The 19,511-nt window shown below is 40.2% G+C and overlaps 1 protein-coding gene across 1 annotated transcript; it reads left to right on the top strand.

Moving 5' to 3' along the window:
* The first annotated feature begins 4,526 nt into the window (after window positions 1-4,526).
* On the top strand, window positions 4,527-18,752 carry LOC139725199 (microfibrillar-associated protein 1-like). Its single transcript, XM_071636292.1, has 11 exons — window positions 4,527-4,688; window positions 6,810-6,861; window positions 7,332-7,517; window positions 8,423-8,531; window positions 8,649-8,768; window positions 10,890-11,020; window positions 13,597-13,705; window positions 14,871-15,040; window positions 16,518-16,677; window positions 17,596-17,685; window positions 18,561-18,752. Exons 1-11 carry the CDS (start codon window positions 4,607-4,609, stop codon window positions 18,750-18,752), a joined length of 1,401 nt encoding a protein of 466 aa, XP_071492393.1. The 5' UTR covers window positions 4,527-4,606.
* Window positions 18,753-19,511: the final 759 nt, after the last annotated feature.

The raw sequence follows: 19,511 nt of genomic DNA, 5'->3' as shown, positions 1-19,511 counted from the left end.
GCCGTGTGTACGTGTGCATACACTTATGTATGTGTCATCCTTCTCTGGATGGAAACGGGTTACAATCATGCATCAGTGGCACTGGTCGGTCGTTGAGTGCCTTGGCAAGCCTAGACAAATCATAGCCTTTAGACAAGGCCTCGTGACAAATCATAGCCTTTAGACAAGGCCGCGTGGCTGAAGACTGAGACTAACTCGCCACACCGAGCACTGCGAGAAACGGGTGAACGAGAGATCGAGCGCGAGCCGAGTGGTGCAGCCATGAGCCTCAGGGCATGAGGCCTTATTTTGAAACCTGGATATTTTTTTTCCCTACCGCCTTCCGACAAAGGCGAATATGAATTATTGATAAATTTATATTCATGAGTCAGATCACAGTTGGTATGCTAAAAACAATGTGTCAACGCTGCGCTGGCATTGCAGGCAGCTACGGATGAGCGAGCCGCCGACATGCATACTTACATGTAGGTGGCTAGCTATGCGTTAACTGCGACCAGCCCCAACATGCAGTGTTGGGACTGTGCCGTTTTCGCATTCAGATTTTAATGTTGTACAAAACGGGTGCCGTTCCGGCGCTATATTTCCTTAATTTTTCAACAAAAACTACTAGGAATACTTACATGGGTCGATTAAACCTAAATGATTTTCATCGGCGACTGTTTGATGCATTTCATTGCTTATGATGCCGAAAATGCTGTCTTACAGGGCAAATATCTTCAGCTCACCGATGCTCACTACAACTCACAATCACTTGCACATGCGTACAGCATGCATTCAGTGCAGTCCATAACATCGACAGCTGTATTGCTCGCTACATGATGCAGTATTCATTTCACCTTATATGCACCGTGCGATGATGCATTATTCATATCCTTGAGCATCCGTAACGGTGATGTCATTGATCACGCATGCGTGGATGCGTACTAATGGATATACACGTTCAAAATAATGCAGCAAAGCTCCCCACTAGTGCAGGCTGCTTACTCCTAAAAATGTGGAAAATTTTGCAGTTTCCAGATAAATTGGTGAGAAGAACCAAGGCAATGGGGTAGTGTATATTTCATTTTTTATTGTCACTGTGTTTATGATAGAAATTCAGCCATGGTTTAATTTTTTATTTGTGAAGTTGCCGTACATGTGGCAATAGGGAGTTGTTCGTGATTCTCACTTTAACGAAACTGCGAGGTAGCCGCCAGGACCCCGCCGCAGAGCGGCGGGTCTCCGGGGCTAGCTATGCGTATGCATTATATGCGACGGCGCGCGTGGTGAGCAGTGCGGTCGCTGATTGGCTGCTACCCTAACGTTATACATTTATGTAGGGTAGCAAAATCGATGAGAAACAATGCTATATCAAGTTAAGAAATTCATGTCAGGTTTCAAAAGGCGTCGTGGCTGCACCGCACGGTCTCGCATTCACCCGTTCTCTCTTAGATTAGTCTCCTTTTCAGCCACAAGGCCTTGCCAAAAGGCTAGACAAATCATGAAATAGATCGCAGCATGCATGCAATCCATGCATTAGCAAGCAAGCAAGCAAGGTTAGGTAAGGTTTTGACAGATAAGATCGGTCTGTTCTGTATCTTGTCATTGGCTAGACAGAAAGATCCATCTGTCCGGAGGAGTCTTTTATTTTTTGCCATTAACGCTCTCCTCCGTAGACAGACGGAAGGTATTAATACCCATTGCTGTGTGGATGTTCTTAACCACTGTCTCTATGGAAAATTGGGTGAGGTACCTCACCCTTCTCGATTGCGTCAAATTCACGGCCCTAGGTCGGCAAATTTAAGCTTGTATAGTGAAATCAACTTTTCAAGAATACACTACACTCACCAGATTAATGAATAATCCAACATTTTGGTAGAATTTTCAATGTAAAACACACATCAACCAGCCCGTCGCGTCGTCACGTTCAAACTGCAGAAACATGTACAGCATGAATCTATGAGCCAATCACATGCGAGGTAGTTTCTACATGTTTTTTTTACTAAAACACGTACCTCGCATGTGATTGGCTTACAGATTCAAAATAGATTCAAAATGGCGACTTACAGCTAGCGAACGGCGATGTTGCGATATGGATAAAATTTCTGCGTTATAACCGAGTTACTGTGAGTATTTCGATTGCACAATGTGAGAAATTCACCCCAAATATTGCTGCATATGTAATGTGTCATGTAATGTCAAACTTGTTTGAATGTAAAAAAGCTGTCTGAAATTTGGTTTATCGTAACGTTTGATCTGTGCGCGACTGCTCCACACAGGAGCCGGAATCATTGACTTCGGTCTGTATACGGAGGGGATCCGTGAAGCCAGACGCAGTCTCCACAGAACATTCCCCGATGGACAGATACAGACCGATCTTTCGGTCAAGTCATTAGCATGCCTTGGTTATGATTGGGGATATGATCCACAGAGCAGTACCAGTAGACTACTGTATACGCCGAATATTTTGCGAGGTTTTTATTTTCGCGAATTTCGTGAGTCAGTTGCTATTCACGAAATTAAAGGCACACAAAAGTATTGACTCTGATCACACTATGAATGTGATGTACGCATAGTCTATACCTTTTACATGTATTGCTCCCTTCGGTGTTGGTGTAGAACTCCATGATCGCGAATTTAACCACTCACAAAATCGTCGGGAAGTTCTGATTCACGAAAATTTAGACTCGTGAAATGGCGTATGCAGTATGTCTATACTGGCTTCATGGAATCCCCTCCGGAGGAGAGCCGTAAAAGTGAAAAAAAAGAAAATAAATAGATTTAACATAATTAATGAAAAACTCCTCCGGACAGACAGATTTATTCTGTCTAGGTTTGGATTTGAGTTAGGGTTCAGAGTTAGGTTAACCGCATACAGCCTTGTCACTGTACTGTACTCGGCTGCTAAGGTCTATAAAGACGTTACGACAGGGCTGCACTGTACTAGTCGAGATCTAAAACACCAACAGACTCGTGTCGATGACGTTGATATTGGATTCATGACATGTTTGTCACCTCAGACCCATTATTAACAATCTTATGTGGTGTTATCAGTATTCACATACTGTACACAATTTGCGAGAGGCATAAGCCCTAGCAATACATTCATTATCGTAATTAATTCATATGTATGCAGTCTATGATACATATCCGAATCTGCTTGACTTGTGTCCTTCCCAGAGAGAAAATGTAAGCCAGACATTAACCCATTGAGGCAAGTCCCAAGTATACTCAAAGCAGGTGTCTTGTTGTAGCAAAATCAGCCCATCCTAAACAGGTTAATCCGTTCCTCCTGTAATTCTCTAAGAGCCTGTAATGCCCTCAAATGAGATTCTTTTTGCAGATTGTTCGAGAATGGACAGGTTCATAATCTGCCTGTGCAAAAGCAGTCAAGCGGTACATGTATCCCCTTTGCGTGGTCAACTGCATGGGCTATCAAATAATGAAAATATTGATCAGTCGCGAAGTATGAATAGAGCTTGCGCTGATGGGCTCACATACTCTTTTGTTCCACACAAAGTAGGCACCCGAACGGGGTCAGCAAAAGTGAATTTCTAAAGAGCTCAGTCGTGATTGCTATACATTACAATGTACATCTTCATATGAGTTTTACATTAAAATATTAAAAGCATGCATGACATTGAAAAAAAAAGGCAAATAATACTGTGATACAGAAAGAAAACTGATACTGATAAAAGAAACTCTAATCTTTCTATCAAAGCCATTTCACTGGGCAGCATAGCAGAAATAAACATGAATTTAGGGCAGGAATGCAAGGAACGCAGGCCACAAACATGACAACCTGGTATTCATTCTACCGGCTTCCCATATATCAGCTGACGCCAACGGAACCTGGTATGCCAGGCGTATACCACTTGATGCCACAAGAACCTGATATGCCAGGTTCTCATAAGGAATGAGTTAAGTAAGAAGTCAACTGTTTTGTCTGAGATTAAGAAGTGGATTCTGCTGAATAAGTTGAAATTGATTCAGACTAAGACAGTTCTGTGTCATATCTTCCCAAGTACACCAAAAACATATGCAGAATGTGAGCATTGCACTGGATGATGTGGTGCTGAAGCCCTTGCAAGTTGTGCGCATACTGGGTGTTTTCCAATGACCAGGTCTTCAGTATGTCAAGCATCCTCGTCAGTTGAGGAACATGGGTCGTATTAGAAAATACATACACGATACATGTATTAGAAAATGTCACATGATTTTCCTTTGAGGTGTCAGCATTTGGAGTCAAACTACGAGGCACTGATGGTGCAATTTGAACAAGTATATATCTATGATGCATAATATCCAAATCTATCTGTCCATTTTCTTGCACGTCTGTCTAGATCTATACATACAAGTGTGTATACAAGTGTATTACAACATTGTATGTACAGTATGTGTAGTATTATGTCTATCTACATTATACATCTACATGTAAGCTTTATCATTTGTTCATGTGTACACACATTGATTTTGATATTTATCCAAAGTTGATGAATTTGTACAATTGTATCTTTTGCTGTATCACCACAGGTTCAGGATTACTCATCCCTCTAGCCACGTGTGATACAGAGGTCTTTGTTTACTTTTTGTTAGAGAGGGAAGGGGTAAAAATCAATTCAGCACCATGTCTGCACGTGGGGGCATTGGGGCGGAGCGTGTTCCGATCCAGAGCACGGCTGGCGCCATCCCCGTCAAAAATGAGAAAGGTAAGATTTTTTTCCTTTTTTTATGCCTCCACTCACTGGGTGCTGAAGGCATCGTAGTGCAGTCCTGTCATGACGAACACAGATGACAATCTGGTAACAACAGAGTAGAAATTCAGCTCCAAATATTGTCCACCCTATATACACATATGAAGAGTTTGTTCGCAAAAACCAATAAGTCCGTATTTGCCAAATGGAGATATTTGCGATTAAAGGTCAAGAAAAATAAAGAGAATAATAAGAAAATTTTTGCTTCTTCTGACCGTAACTTAAAAAATGTACCTTTGTATGTAGTGGCCAATATATCATTGAAAAGGTATTATTTTGTACTTTATGACAGAGACCGTACTTCAAAATCTTCAAAAATGGACTTATCGGTTTTTGCGAACAAACTCTTCATATTCATTGTTTATTTCTTTGGTTATAACGAAAATCATATGATAAAACTCACATTTATTAAAACTAATGTATGTATTGAAACTTAGATATAACAAAAATAAAAAAAAACTCTGGGTCCCAAGGACTTCCTAATAATGGGAGTCGACTGTATTATGTTTCCAGATTGTCTGCCCGTCCATCTGTCCAGCCATCTGTCCTTCCCTCCAAGTTCTTCCTTTCATTTTTGTTATTTTCTGTATCACATATTGGATTCGAGATTCCCACCCCTTGCATTCTCAGAGTGTGCCACGATGCATTCAAAGTCAAGTCATTTGGGTCAGCCCAAATGTTATTCCTGTTTACTAGTTGGTAGGAAGGTCTGACTCTCATCTTTAATATGATTCATGAAAGTAGTGCGATTCTCACAAGACATCACAGTGATTTCTGAAATATTGGGCCGATTAAAAAAAAAAAAGAAAGGAAAGGAAGATTCAAGGGCTATATTCTTCTTCAGAAAAAAAAACCCAATAATGATAATAATTCTTGACAAGTGTGCATGTGAACAGAAACCGAAACTTGTCTTTAATGGGTCATGAAATAGCTTCCTGTATTTGTTTTTGAGAGACCTGAGTGTTAATCAAGGAAGAGTCCTTCATTTATGCAAGCTACATATACAAACTATCCACGTGGCAATCTTCATGCAGTTATGAGTTTCCTTTATGTATAAATTTATTTGGGGTTGTGTGTGTAGATGTGTGTATACATAAATTTTTATATCCATTCATTCATAAATTATTCACATATAAAAACATGTATATCGTTGCTGGGGCGACATGACCTTGTATCTGAAATTTTGGATTAATGGTCAGATATCAGTAATGTGATGTCCTGTCCAAGTCTTAGCTGTCTTACCCCAAAAATGAAGCCACCATGGCATGTCTAAGGAAAGGCTCTCCCATTTGATACAGTGATTTGGCTGCCATGTTTTTTTGTTTTGTTTTGTTTTGTTTTGTTTTTTTCTCTCCTGAACATTTGACACATTTTAGATATGAGGTCTTGTCGCCCCAGCCACGATATATAATGTGCATTTACATATTTCCTCATATCTTGGGTTATTTGAAATTGAACTCACTTTTGAGTAATTTGTGGAATTTTGAGTGTACACTGTGTAGTTTTGCTTTCAGTCTCTATGTTACTGTTTTTGTAACTTTCTTTTCATCCAATTGGAAGCCAAAACTTTGTAAAAAATTTTACAGTTAGGGAAACAACTTGCATGCAAAACATTTTCACATTTTCATGCTCATCTTGAAAACTAGTGTCTGGATTTAGCAAACTTAGCAGGAATTATCCATGGGGAGGGACGGGGGGATTAAAGTTTGTATAAATGATAGAGGTGGCCCATTGGTAGCCCCAAGGGGGATGTCCAACTGCACCAAATTAGCTAATTTTCATAACTTTTTCACATTTCCATCTGCTTCTTGAAAATTGATGGCTGGGTTTTGACCTACATGTAACTTAGCAGGAATCATCAATTGGGGAAGGGTTAGTACTGTAGTTTGCGCAAATTATCGTGGTGGTGTGGGGGGGGGGGGGGGGGATGGTCAGCAGCTAGGACAGGGCCCAAATACTTCAACAGTTCAGATAATGAAGCAAGAGATTTTTAAAATCATTTGCGTTGTTGTTGTTTGTCTGTCATCAGCATTTGTGCAGGGAGTGTTTATTGTTCTTTCAATTGTCATTTTACAGGTGAAATTAGTATGCAGAAAGTGAAGGTGAAGAGATATGTTCCAGGAAAAAGGTGAGAAATTCGTGGAGAATTAAATCGAAGTCGAGCAAAGAAAACGCCTTAATACTGTTGTAAGATAACAGAAAAATAGATCAAGAAAAATATGGAATTTGGAGTTTTGAAATGTGTTGACTAAAATTAATAATTGTTGGTGTCATCACATTTGTGAATTAAGCCATTTCATAACTCCTTCCTAAATGTTTCCATCATTATAAATGCAGGGTGCAGACCTTGTGAAGCAGTGTGCCCTAAATACACGAGAAAAATTGGGCTGAAGATGCTATTAAAAACCCATTTTATCTGCCTCAGGTAGTTAGAATATATTCAAAGACTGTGCTGATTTGGGATTTATTATCCTATGTGTAGATGAATGCAACACTAAACTGTATCCCTGACATATCCCTCCCAGGTTTTGATGTGTAAACGTTTGCAGCCCCCTCCCATGTTGAACTTTTTCCTTTCCTTTGTTCGTTTCGTTTCAGACCGGACTTTGCCCCGCAGTTCAGCAGCGGGGAAGAGGAGGAGGAGGAGGGGCCATTCGTGGGACGGCGCAAGGCCACCTCCCACCTCCACCCGTCACGGGTGGACCTGGAGGACGCTCGGCTTCGGAGACTGCGAGAGAGACACCGCAGTGAGAGCAGTGATGAGGAAGAAGATGAGAGAGAAAGGTGAATACAAGCGATTCTCATTATGACGAATTCCTCTGGACTGGAAGTTTTTTCTTGTCAAATGGATTTTGGTTTTTTCCGTATCACCCTGCTGTTTTGAAATAAGATGTGTGTCTCCATTTCTCATTTGTTGTGCACCTGTTATGTGTATATATTTTGTTTGACTCGTTTGAATGAATTCAGAGATGCCATAGAAATTCATTTAAGCCGTCAAAAAAGAAAAAAAAAGTGTGGCTTCCTTATTTTAGTACTCTGATTATTGGCAGTTGTCTTAAAAAAAAAAAAGTTATGTTTCTGCCCCCAGTTCCTACACAAAGGACAGAGAATGATATTCACTTTTTTTTAGGGTATAAATCTATTATTTCTAGTGATTTCTAACGCTGTTTTCAGTGCCTGAATAGAACAGATGAATGTGAACTCGAAAAGCTTTAATTTCTTTTGCAACAATTTGCGATATGATGATATAAATGATGATGCTGAAGGAGGTATTAAACATGAAAGACTGCTGCAATGTCCCCGAGTTATGTTTGAGTGGGAGGTTAGATCTTATTTCATGTGGCTGCCAACAAAACTTTATGTTCTTAACAAAGAAACAAACCACAGAACTGAAGGTTTAGGTCCCCTCTGGAGGACTAGGCCACGAGGACAGAATGCCTTACATAAGGGCATGACCTCTACTGCAAGTGGTCGTGAATTAAAAAACCTCAACGTAGGAAGTCTGAATCCTTTTTCCCACTGAGCCACATAGCCTTGTATTGTGATGTTGAGTGAGGTAGGGCCAACCGGTAACATTTTTCACACGTTGAGTTGACTACCTTGTATAGAAGTGTGGCAAAATAGCAGAGCTTAGAGTGAACAAATAAGATGAAATGCAACTGCTTAAATGGGATTCCCGTATGTTGCAGAATTGCACGACACAGGCAGATCCACCAACCCGAAGTCATCGACGACGGAGATGATGATGATGACGATGATGAGGACGACGACTTGGCACACCGCCGGCGCGCCGACATCATTCGCCGCTTCCAGGAGCGTCCTCGCGGCGACCGCGAAGAGGAAGGCGACGACGAGGAAGACGAAGAGGAGGACGACCGCATGCGATTGCGGGAGCGGGACCAGGCCTCGAGGCACGTCTACCGCATGGAGGTCGAGGAGAGCTCATCCGACGAGGAGGAGCTGGATGAGGAGGAGATCGAGAAGAGGAGGTCGGCCATGAGGGCCCGGGCTCGGCAGAGGGCCAGGGAGGAGGAGGTGAGACCAGGGGGGCATTTCATGAAGGAACTTGTCAGATAAAATGTCCGACAAGTCATTTATATCCGACAAGTTCAGAGAAATCAGCCAATCAGACTAAAGAATTTCTCAGAACTTGTCGGATATAATTGACTTGTCAGATATTTTATCCGACAAGTTCCTTCATGAAATGCCCCCCAGAGTTCTTGTGTGTATGAAGCATCCATGCTTTCACTAGTGCTGTGTTCTCTCTTCCATTTCAATGATTAGGATATATCAGTATCATTCCCCATGTCATAATATTTACAAATGTACTTTAAGGCCCTGTCACACCAGAGCGAATGCCCAAGAAATGGCCAATAAATTTGGAAATTTGAAGATATGTTCGCATCCCTTGCTAATACTAGAATGGTTCATAACATGGCTCAACATTCCATGTATTCATCAGCTATTCGTGGATATACTGGAGATTTTGGACAGGTTGAAAATATTTTTAAAAATCGCTCCAACAGGTTTTTGTAAATCCATATGAATAGCTAAAGAACACGAAGAGCATCAAACGTGTGGAGAACTATTCTAGTATAAGCAACGGATGCAAATGTATCTTCAAATTTTGGAATTCTTAGGCATACGCTGTAGTGAGACAGAGCCAAGTGCTGTTGCAATTGTGCTCACAAGTATTGTAATGCCTGGAGGATATTTAGATTCAGTTTATTCATGAGGAGTTACTTGATGAATATTCAGGTGGAATAATCCATATTATCCATATTCATGACAGGTCATTAGCATAGAGGAGGATGCTCACAGCTCTCTTCCAATGTAATGAGTTCAATATTTTAGGTATCATTCCCTCTGTGATAGTAATTACTTTAGTGCTGCGATAGTTGTGCTCATAAGTATTCATATATGCATGAAGAATAATTAGATTCATGCGCCATATATTTAGGGAGTCTAATTTTCCGCAAATTGGGACTTGCCGACAACTTCGCGAGTGGTTAAACTTGTAATCATGGGGTATAGGACTGAATGGAGAAATGTATGCATGCATGTCACATTTGTGTAGGGATCAGAATCAATATTTTCATGTGTCTTTAAATTCGCAAAGAGCACCTGACTTGGGAAAATAAAAATCTTGCAAAATATTCGGCGTATACAGTATTCATGAGGACATAATTGATGAATATTCATGGTCCTATTCCCAACAAGCCTGAAAGGCTTTAACCCTAATCAGGCTGGGCTTTTTTGGCTATGCTGTATCGGGGGGGATTCCGCCCCCCTTCAGATCTCGCCTATGGAACTCGTGATCGCGCCGAAAATCGGCACACACGACGCCAGCGACGTATACTATCAAAATGTATGGTTGCTTTCTCCAAAAAATTTTTCTTATATTTTATATTAATTAATTATTGTAATTTATGCATAAAATCAGTTTTGGGCTCTAAATCACTTATTAATGCTCTAATTAAGCTAATTTCTTTTTTAAAATGTTTCTTGTATCATTCTCCTGAGACATAGGATAAAAAAAAATCTGTATCGAAATTAATTTCTTATGTATTTGATTGTTTTTTGAATTTCTTATGTATTTCATTGTTTTTTGACCTTTTGTTTTTGTTTGTTTTTTGGCCAAAATTTGTCACAGACATTTTTCGAAGCTTTATTACGCTAGAATAAATTAATTTTGTCCATTCTAAGTCAAGATATGAATTTTTATGTGAATTAATTGAAAAAACACAATTTGCATTGGATTTGTACACAAAATAACGTTTTGGAGCAATTTTGGGGTTGACAAATTTTTTTCGAACGGGCGTTGCGTCAAAACGGTACGCGCGGGCGCAACAATTTTGGTCTCAAAAGTTGCGTGATACTTAAAAGAAAAAAGTCATGAAACATCGCGGTGGGAGCTTATCGTGCCGCGAAGATATTGCGCGAAACGTCGAGGGGGGGGCGGATTCCGCCCCCCCCCACCCCAGCCTGATTAGGGTTAATTGGTCCCCCACAATGAATATGTTTATGCTATGACTTGAAATGTAATGGTTGCTGTTTTTAATGTGGAAATAAGTGAAATGAAGTGAAATGAAATGAATATTCATACATAGACTTATTTGATGAATATTCATGTGGAATGATGTATATTCATGACAGGTCCTTGGTATAGAGGAGGATGCTCATAGAGAGAAAGTGAGTTCAGAGGAGGAGGAATCGTCTGAGTACGAGGAGTACACTGACTCAGAGGAAGAGGACGGACCCAGGCTGAAGCCTGTCTTTGTCGCCAAGTGAGTCATATTCCGTTCCTCAAATTTATACTTGTTTTACCTTCTTCGACCAGTTTGTTTTTTAGTTTTAATTATATCGTCAGGTGAAAATGAGAATAGGCGTTAAGTTGCCACTAAAACCATAGTGTTTGAGACACCTTAAAGGGGGAGGCTAGTAACTGATCAGTGGGAATCAGTGCGAATGCTGGGGGATGATTGTTCCATTTCTTGTGGGATTCATTTAAGAGTACATTATACAATGTCTACTATTGTATGAAAATTATTTGCTTCAGAACGATCTCATATTCAAGTAATGTGCAGATTAATGCCCCATCACTGTACAGGCATGCTAACCTGGAAACATTAAACTGCACATTACTTGAATATGAGACCATTCTGAAGCAAATAATTTTCACACCACAATGTGACCGTGCACCTCAAAACGAACATAAAGTCGCACACACTGATTTTGGGTGAGGACTGAAAATAAGTGAAATGGGTCAACCTAGCCGAACTTGACTTTTTCATATTTTCTGAAAGAGCGGGTCTTCTTTTACATTATGCTAAAATTTGGTATCATAAAATGGGCAGGAAAGTGTGTTTTTTTAGCAGTTTATCTCGAACATTTTTGGTAGAATAGTGTGATTAGGTGTGTCTTTAGAATCCCTTTTTCATTTCTGAAAAACCTTGTCCACACTTTACTTTCAACTCTAATAACTTTTGAAAGGATAAAGCTACTGCTTTGAAAGTTGGCATCAATTATAGACAGAATGTGTTTATGAGGCATGCGTAATTTCAGTGTAATTTGATAATCCCTTCATTGTTGTTACTCTGGTGGTTTACTTCCTGTTTTTTGTCCCATTCATAGCACAGCCAGCACGGTTTGGCGAAAGATTAAGTGCTTGAATAGACACTGTACTTCAGAGCCTCTTTTCTCAGTTCACACTTTTCCTGAGTTTGTGCTTTCTTTGTAATATTTAGATAGGTTAGGAGAGTCCATTTGATTTGAGTTATACATCATTTTAAAGCATAAAGTCTGCTCTTTCAGAATATGGTCTTAACTAAAAATTCATATCTGGCGACTTTTTGTTTGTTTTGAGGTGCAGGGTCACATATAATGTACTCCTGAATGAATCCCATAAGGATTGGAACAATCATCCCTCAGCATTCCCACTGATTCCCACTGATTCCCACTGATCAGTTACTAGCCATCCCCTTTAACCAGGGCTGCACACTAACACATTTTTTCTACTCTACCTTCCCGTCGGTTGGACCAGTAGATACCCAGTTTTTCCGTGTTTTACTGGTTCATTCTTGAAAAAGTTGCTGGTCCGACAGTGATTTTGATACTGGTCAGGGACCGTCGGACCGGTGCCAGTGTGCAGCATTGGCTTAACGTCCTTCTCATTCTCGAGCGACGATTTAAGCAAAAGTTATTCATCCTTATAGATGATTTGTATTTTGATAATTTTGTTCTCTGCTATATAATCTGAGGATACACTCTACCATAGGAACAGACCGATATTTACCAGCATTGCTTGATTAAGGTGGATCCATCATATCTCGCACTTTAAAACATCATGGACTTGAAGCTTTGGTTCTATTATTTATTCAAATATAACCATGTGTTATTTTCCTGCTCATGCATCACATAATTAGGTTCTTCCAGTTTGTATGTTGAAGATATTTATATTGTTTTCTCCATTGATATGCATTGTAAGTTGTTGTGAAATATGAAAAAATAGTGTATGTTGTCATCTGTTTTGCATTTAGTGTCCAGTCTTGAAGAAAATGCAGGATTATCACTTAATGTAATTTTAACACTAAGCAAAGTGCTACATAAGTGCTTGCCCGATTGCCTGGGGCGAGTGAAAATCAAAGTTGGGCAATTGTTTTGGAACAGTGAGAAAAAATGCTTGCCTGAACTGGGCAAGCAAAAATGTTTTGAAGCCACCTCTTTTCACTTTTCCCCTATCAAAACTCTCGAAGTCAACTACTGTAAAAGTGGAAATTTTCGCGGTGTTGAAATTTTCGCGCATTTCGTGCAACGTGAAGCTGGTGCGAAAATAAAAGCACGCGAATATTTTTGCATGCCATATGTTCTAGTACTTGATGTCTTGATTCCGCGGAATTAAAAACATGCGAAATCTTCTGACACAGCCAAGCGCGAAAAATTAGTCGCGCGAAAATATCCGCTTTTACAGTGTACAGAAGTCCAAAGATAATGACTGTTCAGTGATGCAATGCACTTTAATTTCATTTCAGCAACTTTCCAACACTTTCGTTAAAAAGCCCCAGTTCAATGCAACACCAACACTCGATTGAACCAAGTTTGTTACTCCAATGTGTTTAGGGTGTGAATCAACATGTGCTGTTCATTCAAATGATTGCATTGTATCAAGCCCTTGGTTTAAAAGTGACTTTCTAGATCGTTTTCTTACATCTTTGGACTTTCTTTATGGGCAAGTAAAATTCATGTTCAGGCAAGTATTCTGCAACAATTGCAAAATCTGCCTGTCCGACCAGACAAGTAGTAAAAAAAAAAAAATGATGTAGCACGCTGCTAAACTACATCACACTGTTTTGCACGTGTTCAGGAAAGACCGAGTAACGATTCAAGAGAAGGAGATCGCAGCGATAAGGGAGAGGGAGCAAGAGGAAGAGGCGAAAAAGAAGGTCGAAGAACGGAAAAGAGAAACTGTTCGGGTGAGTAGAGTGACCGTGGGTCCTTTTCATGAAAGTCTTTTGAGAGACTTTTCGTTCGTAAAGCCCGCCGCACACTACACGATTTTGCCCCGATTCACCGGTCTTAAGACCTTGAGACTAGAAGTGTGACGTCACAGTCTTGCCATTTTCTAGTCGTACGACTGGGTCTTAGCGCCAGTCGTAGAGATTTGACGTGTTGAATTTTTACGACCGGTCGTAGGCTTTCAGCCATTCACAATGCAGTAAAATGCAAGGGCACGCAGTGCGCACTGCGCGGGCTTTACAGTCGTAAGCCTACTCGTAAGGTTCGGTCGTATAGTGTGCGGTGTCCGGTCGTACGACTGGTCTTAAGACCCAGCTTGGCTCAAGACTTTAAGACCAGTCTGATCATGTAGTGTGCGGTGGCCTTAAGACACGGTGGCCTTAAGACACACTTTATGAGAGACTTCATGAAATGGATTTGAAAATCTCATATTGCTATTTAATGAGTGACTTTGTTCATTCTGACATTTATGTAAAGACTTTTATGTGATGACTTCACGAAGCAGACCCCAAATCACATCCATTCCAAACATGATGTTTCCAGTGAGAAATTTTGTGGTTCTCTTGTGTGTGGTTGTGCAGGCTTGGTTGTCAGTGAGTTTTGAAAAGGCATATCAGAAGACAATTTCTAAATTGAAATGAAATGGAGTGATTTTTAAGTATCTTGCAAAAAGTTAAAAGCTGAATCCTTACCTTGGTCCCTATACTGTCCCTTCAAAGGTCCTGTTTACCTTTGGGAACACTGTTTTCAAGATATGACATTTAATGCATATGTGTAGGTCTGTTCTACCACAAAACATCCTAGCATATGAAATTTTCGCGATAAAGCATAAAATATAAGGAGATAACTGTATTTTTCTCAATAAACCGTAGCTGTAGACGGTCTAGTCAGGAAACATTTTTATTATAACCATTGTTCACATTTTGTATATTTAACAATACTTAACATTGATTATATGGATTCAAAGTTTTACAGTTGTTGTTTCTATCCCTAACTCACATTCTGGAACTATTTTAAAGCACTAATGCTGGGTTTTTGTTTCATCTGCAAATGGTAAATTATGCCTTTAATGCCATGTTGCGCACTTTTGCATTTTGTTTCGTTTCGTTCTGTTTTTGTCAGATGGTGGAGATGGACGCCAGGCAACTCCAGGAGGCAGAGGAAGATGTGGGCTCCAACGAGCCGAATCTCAACACTGTCAACACGGACGACGAGAACGACGAAGTGGAGTACGAGGGCTGGAAGGTACGCGAACTGCGACGAATCAAGCGGGAACGGGATCTCCGCGAACAGTGAGTACAGCGCAGTTTCCTTTCTCCTCTGCAGTCTGGGATTTCATTTCCTTTATAAGTCCTTCCCTTCATTTGTGATAAAACTCGACCCAGATGTATAAATTGGTACCTGGCAATGCAAGGGTAATTATATGAATAATAGCCGAGCCCTCTGGTAGAGCAGTGGCAGCTCAGAAGAGGCTACCCTCGATAAAGAAGACCATATCATTATTCCATGAAAGTTTTGTATGGTGCCTCTCATGATGACCTTCACATGACCTTGACATGGAATATATTATAGGCTCGGTTAAGCTGCGTTTACGCCAAATCCGGCACGGGTCAGGGAACGGTGTTTTTGCTGTGGTGCGCCCAAAGGAACCATGTCTGGTTCTGTTACGATATCACTTCCCTGCTACTAATTTTCCTTCTACTGTTGATTGTGTTGCTCCTGATTTTGACATAAGAATAACATTTTGGGTGATTTTGTACTGAATTACTGATTCTTTTAACAGAACCAGTCATGGCTCCTTTTGGTGTACCATACCAAAAACCCGGCCCATCGCCCATACCATGCTAGGTGTAAACGCGTCATAAGACAGACAAAAAATTTAGAAGTTTAAGATTGCCAAGTCTTTGCGATCTTTTGTTGTTCAGTCACACTGGCAGTCAAACTTTGTGATCTTTGGATCAAGAAGTTTGGGTCCTTAGCGCATGTGCGCAAGAAAGAAGAAAGAATATGCAGTCTGATAGTCAGTGATTGTGATGTACTAACAATGAGTGCCTGTACAGCACAGTGGCCATGTGCTTCTGAGGCACCACCAGAAAACAGGTGGTGGACTGATCACATGACAAAGATCACAAGGTTTCAGTTTCTAGCATTCACACTGGCAAAAGATCAAGAAGTTTGGAGGGGGTGGGGAAATATTCCTAGTTGGAGTGGGATGTTTCACAAGAAGCTTCACGGGAAGTTTATGGTCACACTGACAAAACTTTGAGATCCTAAAGATCGTGATCTTAAACTTCTCAATCTTTGGATTGATTGATTGATTGATTGATTACTTCATTGTCCACACAATTGAAATTATTTGTACATTGGATATCACAACAAAATAAACATAAAAAAAAAAATAAACAAAAATAAACATCAAATACATCACAGATACACCACAGACATATCACAGAATGTGACTGAAACTAACTCATATTAATATACAATATCACATACACCATAACAACATAATACAATAACCCGCCATTTACAACTATTCAAAAACTATCAACATATATCACTTTTATACAATTATTCAACTCATAAATATATTCATTGATATCCTTTCCTGCATAATCACTATGCACCAAACATTATTTCACCTATATATCCCAATTTATAATTATATTTTCCAGAGTATGATTTTGCCAGTCTGACCGCCCCTATTCTCTTTCTGTCTCCTTACCCCTCCATCTATCTCTATCTATCTCTCTCTTTTTCTCTCTCCAGGATCGAGAAGGAGAGACAGGAGACGGAGCGACTAAGGAACATGACGGAGGAGGAGCGTCGGGAGGAGCTGAGAGTGAACCCCAAACAGGTCACCAACAAACAGACCAAGGGGCGCTACAAGTTCCTCCAGAAGTACTACCACCGTGGTGCCTTCTATCTCGTGAGTGCAAACTTCTCTGTGTCATCATACTCATTGTTAACTCTTAATGTGCCATGGTGGAAACCCCCTGTGTGCCACGTTATTCTGAGACACGAAGGTAGTCATGCTTTGAGAAAGCATGCTGTTTTTCCAACTTGTATAACTTCTACAAAATTCTGTTAAGATGGGCATAATAGTAGGCAAAGTTCAAGAGGAATGCCAAGCTTTGTTTCGATATTATTGTATGACGAATCTATTTTCAATTTTTCTTTTGAATGACCAGTTGCTACATTACTGTAAGGGCATGACTTTTGCACGTAAAACTGTGACAGAAACTTAGAATGTACGAGTAAATCTAGTTGGGAACACCGCTTGATAGTCAATCACCACAAAGAATGCAAGCCGTATATGAGAGGAACAAAAGCATGAGAAACGCTTTCATTGTGCCGCGGGATTAGCAGTGATTAGCGATTTATCGATCGGTTTTGGCGGCTTTGTTTGTTGAGCAGAATATGCGAAGTTGGCACGTTGTCGACTGAGTCGGACGTGTGAATGTGGCACATAAGAGTTAATAATCATGATGCTGTAAACATTCATCACTGCAAGTGAAAGGATGACTTAGCTGATTCTCGTAGTGTGATACTCTCGTGTTTTGCTAGTGTATTTGTAGCCATGGATCTGATTCTGTTAGTGCCGGTACTACGGGTATTGTTTTTCACCAGTTAATTGTCAGCCACCAAGTGAAGAAACTGCAGTCAGAAATAATAATTGCAAAAGTGAAATCTTTGCACAGAATACAGCTCATTCACCAAAGGAAATATTTCGTCTCAATTTATGAAAATGTAATATGTGTTTGTTTGTTTGTTTGTTTGTTTGTTTGCTTGCTTGTTTTTTATCCTCTAAACAATGGGTTATTCTCTCTCTGTGAACCACACCCAGAACGAGGAAGAGGACGTCTTGAAACGAGACGTTTCCGGGGCAACGTTGGAAGATCACTTTGACAAGACTGTTCTGCCAAAAGTTATGCAGGTATGTAAGCTTTGCAGTATGACTTTTGGTGATTTGTTTTCTGTTTCTTTCTTAACCTGTACAAATGATGCAAAGAATGTCTCACATAAATTACAATGTAAATAGTATGTCAATATGATTATAATGTCATGTTACTGTAAACGCACACATTATCATGGTACATTAATTTTTGCGCATTTCGTGCTACTTTTGGCTGGCGAGAATTCCTAAAATACGTGAAGATATTTTCGCAATTTTCTCTGCACATTTTGAATGGATCGACGATTGTTCAGCACAAATTCGACAACCTGTGAATATGTTTTAAGCTGCTCAGCGAAAAGAAAAATTAGTTGTGCAAAAATATGGACATTTACAGTAATATCAGGAATCTACATGTATGTACTATAACAAATATATGGTATGATTTGTATTATTTCAAAATTCAAATCAAATTTGGAATGTTGAGATAATGGTCTCTCTCTTTCTCTCTCCCTCCCTCTCTATCTCTATCTATCTATCTATCCATCTATCTGTCTATCTATCTGTCTATCTATCTATCTATCTCTGTCTATCTATCTGTCTATCTATCTATCCGTCTATTTCTCTATTTATCTATCCATCTATCTGTCTATTTATCTATTTATCTATCCATCTATCTGTCTATTTATCTATCTATTTATCTATCTGTCTATTTATCTATCTATCTATCCATCTATCTATCTATCTATCCATCTATCTATCCATCTTTCTATCCATCCATCCATCTGTCTATCTATCTATTTATCCATCTTTCTGTCTATCTCTATATCTATCTATTCATTCATATATGTATTTATATCTATCTATCTATCTATCTGTCTATCTGTCTATCTTACTCTTACTCTGCCCTGGTGCAGGTCAAGAACTTTGGCCGGTCTGGCCGCACCAAGTACACTCACCTGGTTGACCAGGACACGACCTCCATGGAGTCCCCCTGGGCCAACGAGACGGCCGTCTCGAGGAAATTCCAGGCGTCCATCGCAGGCGGCATGAAGCAGTCATTCGAGAAGCCCACAGCGAGAAAGTCTCGCAAGGGCGCCGCCACATGAAGCGTCGGTGGAAACGTGCGATGGAAACATCAAATGGACACACCAGTGGGCGGGGCAGTGTCGATTAGTGGACCCGTCCATTGGGAACACTTACCATACGCCACTGGTCTATATCTGGCACATGTGTACCTTAACATTGTCTGCTGAACTACAGTGTAGAGAAAATGACATTTGCGTTGATGCGTGCGAGGTTATCAATGGAAGGAATTTACACAGTTTACAATGACTGCTGCATTTTCTTGGAATCCTGGAAGATTGTTTTGGTCACTGTTGTAGTCATCTTACATTCAGAATTATTGTAGATAATTGATTGTGTCCCGTGTAGCATTGTGTTTTGCATATGTAATTTATAAAACAAATAATGGCACAGTATTTGTGTCACTATTATTGTGTAGCACCATCTCAGGCAGGACTACACTCGTCTTGTATGAGTCTTGCCCTCCAACTATTCACGTTTAAGCTACACCACGCAGAGCGGGTCTCAACTCTCATTCATGGATTGACAAAGGATAAAAGATGACAAGTTGCAACTTAGGAGGCGATCTGATGAGCAGAGCCATGTGAGCAAACGATCGGCTCACGAAACCAGCGCTATGAGAGCTGAGAAATGAGAAACAACAGTGAGGAAGAAGCCCCGTAGTCCCTTCCTTCTTGATGTGGTTCACCTTTGTGAGCGTAGTCCCCTGAAGCAGCACGCATTACCCGCCTGCACAGCATCTCTTCTAATTGATAGAAAATGCTGTACCGGGAAACTCCTGT

The sequence above is a fragment of the Diadema antillarum genome, unplaced genomic scaffold (assembly GCF_040938485.1).
Source record: "Diadema antillarum isolate AM-2024a unplaced genomic scaffold, OU_Dant_1.0 seq00000024_RagTag, whole genome shotgun sequence".
NCBI classification, from domain to species: Eukaryota; Metazoa; Echinodermata; class Echinoidea; order Diadematoida; family Diadematidae; genus Diadema; species Diadema antillarum.
The sequence above is the reverse complement of the archived record's forward strand: the minus strand, read 5'-3'. Positions and strand labels throughout refer to the sequence as shown.

What these genes read in the sequence shown, in the direction of transcription:
- LOC139725199 (XM_071636292.1), top strand. Translation starts at nt 4,607, where the DNA reads ATGTCTGCACGTGGGGGCATTGGGGCGGAGCGTGTTCCGATCCAGAGC. An exon ending in CCCCGTCAAAAATGAGAAAG is followed by an intron (nt 4,689 to 6,809) that starts GTAAGATTTTTT and finishes GTCATTTTACAG; the next exon opens with GTGAAATTAGTATGCAGAAA. An exon ending in AGATATGTTCCAGGAAAAAG is followed by an intron (nt 6,862 to 7,331) that starts GTGAGAAATTCG and finishes GTTTCGTTTCAG; the next exon opens with ACCGGACTTTGCCCCGCAGT.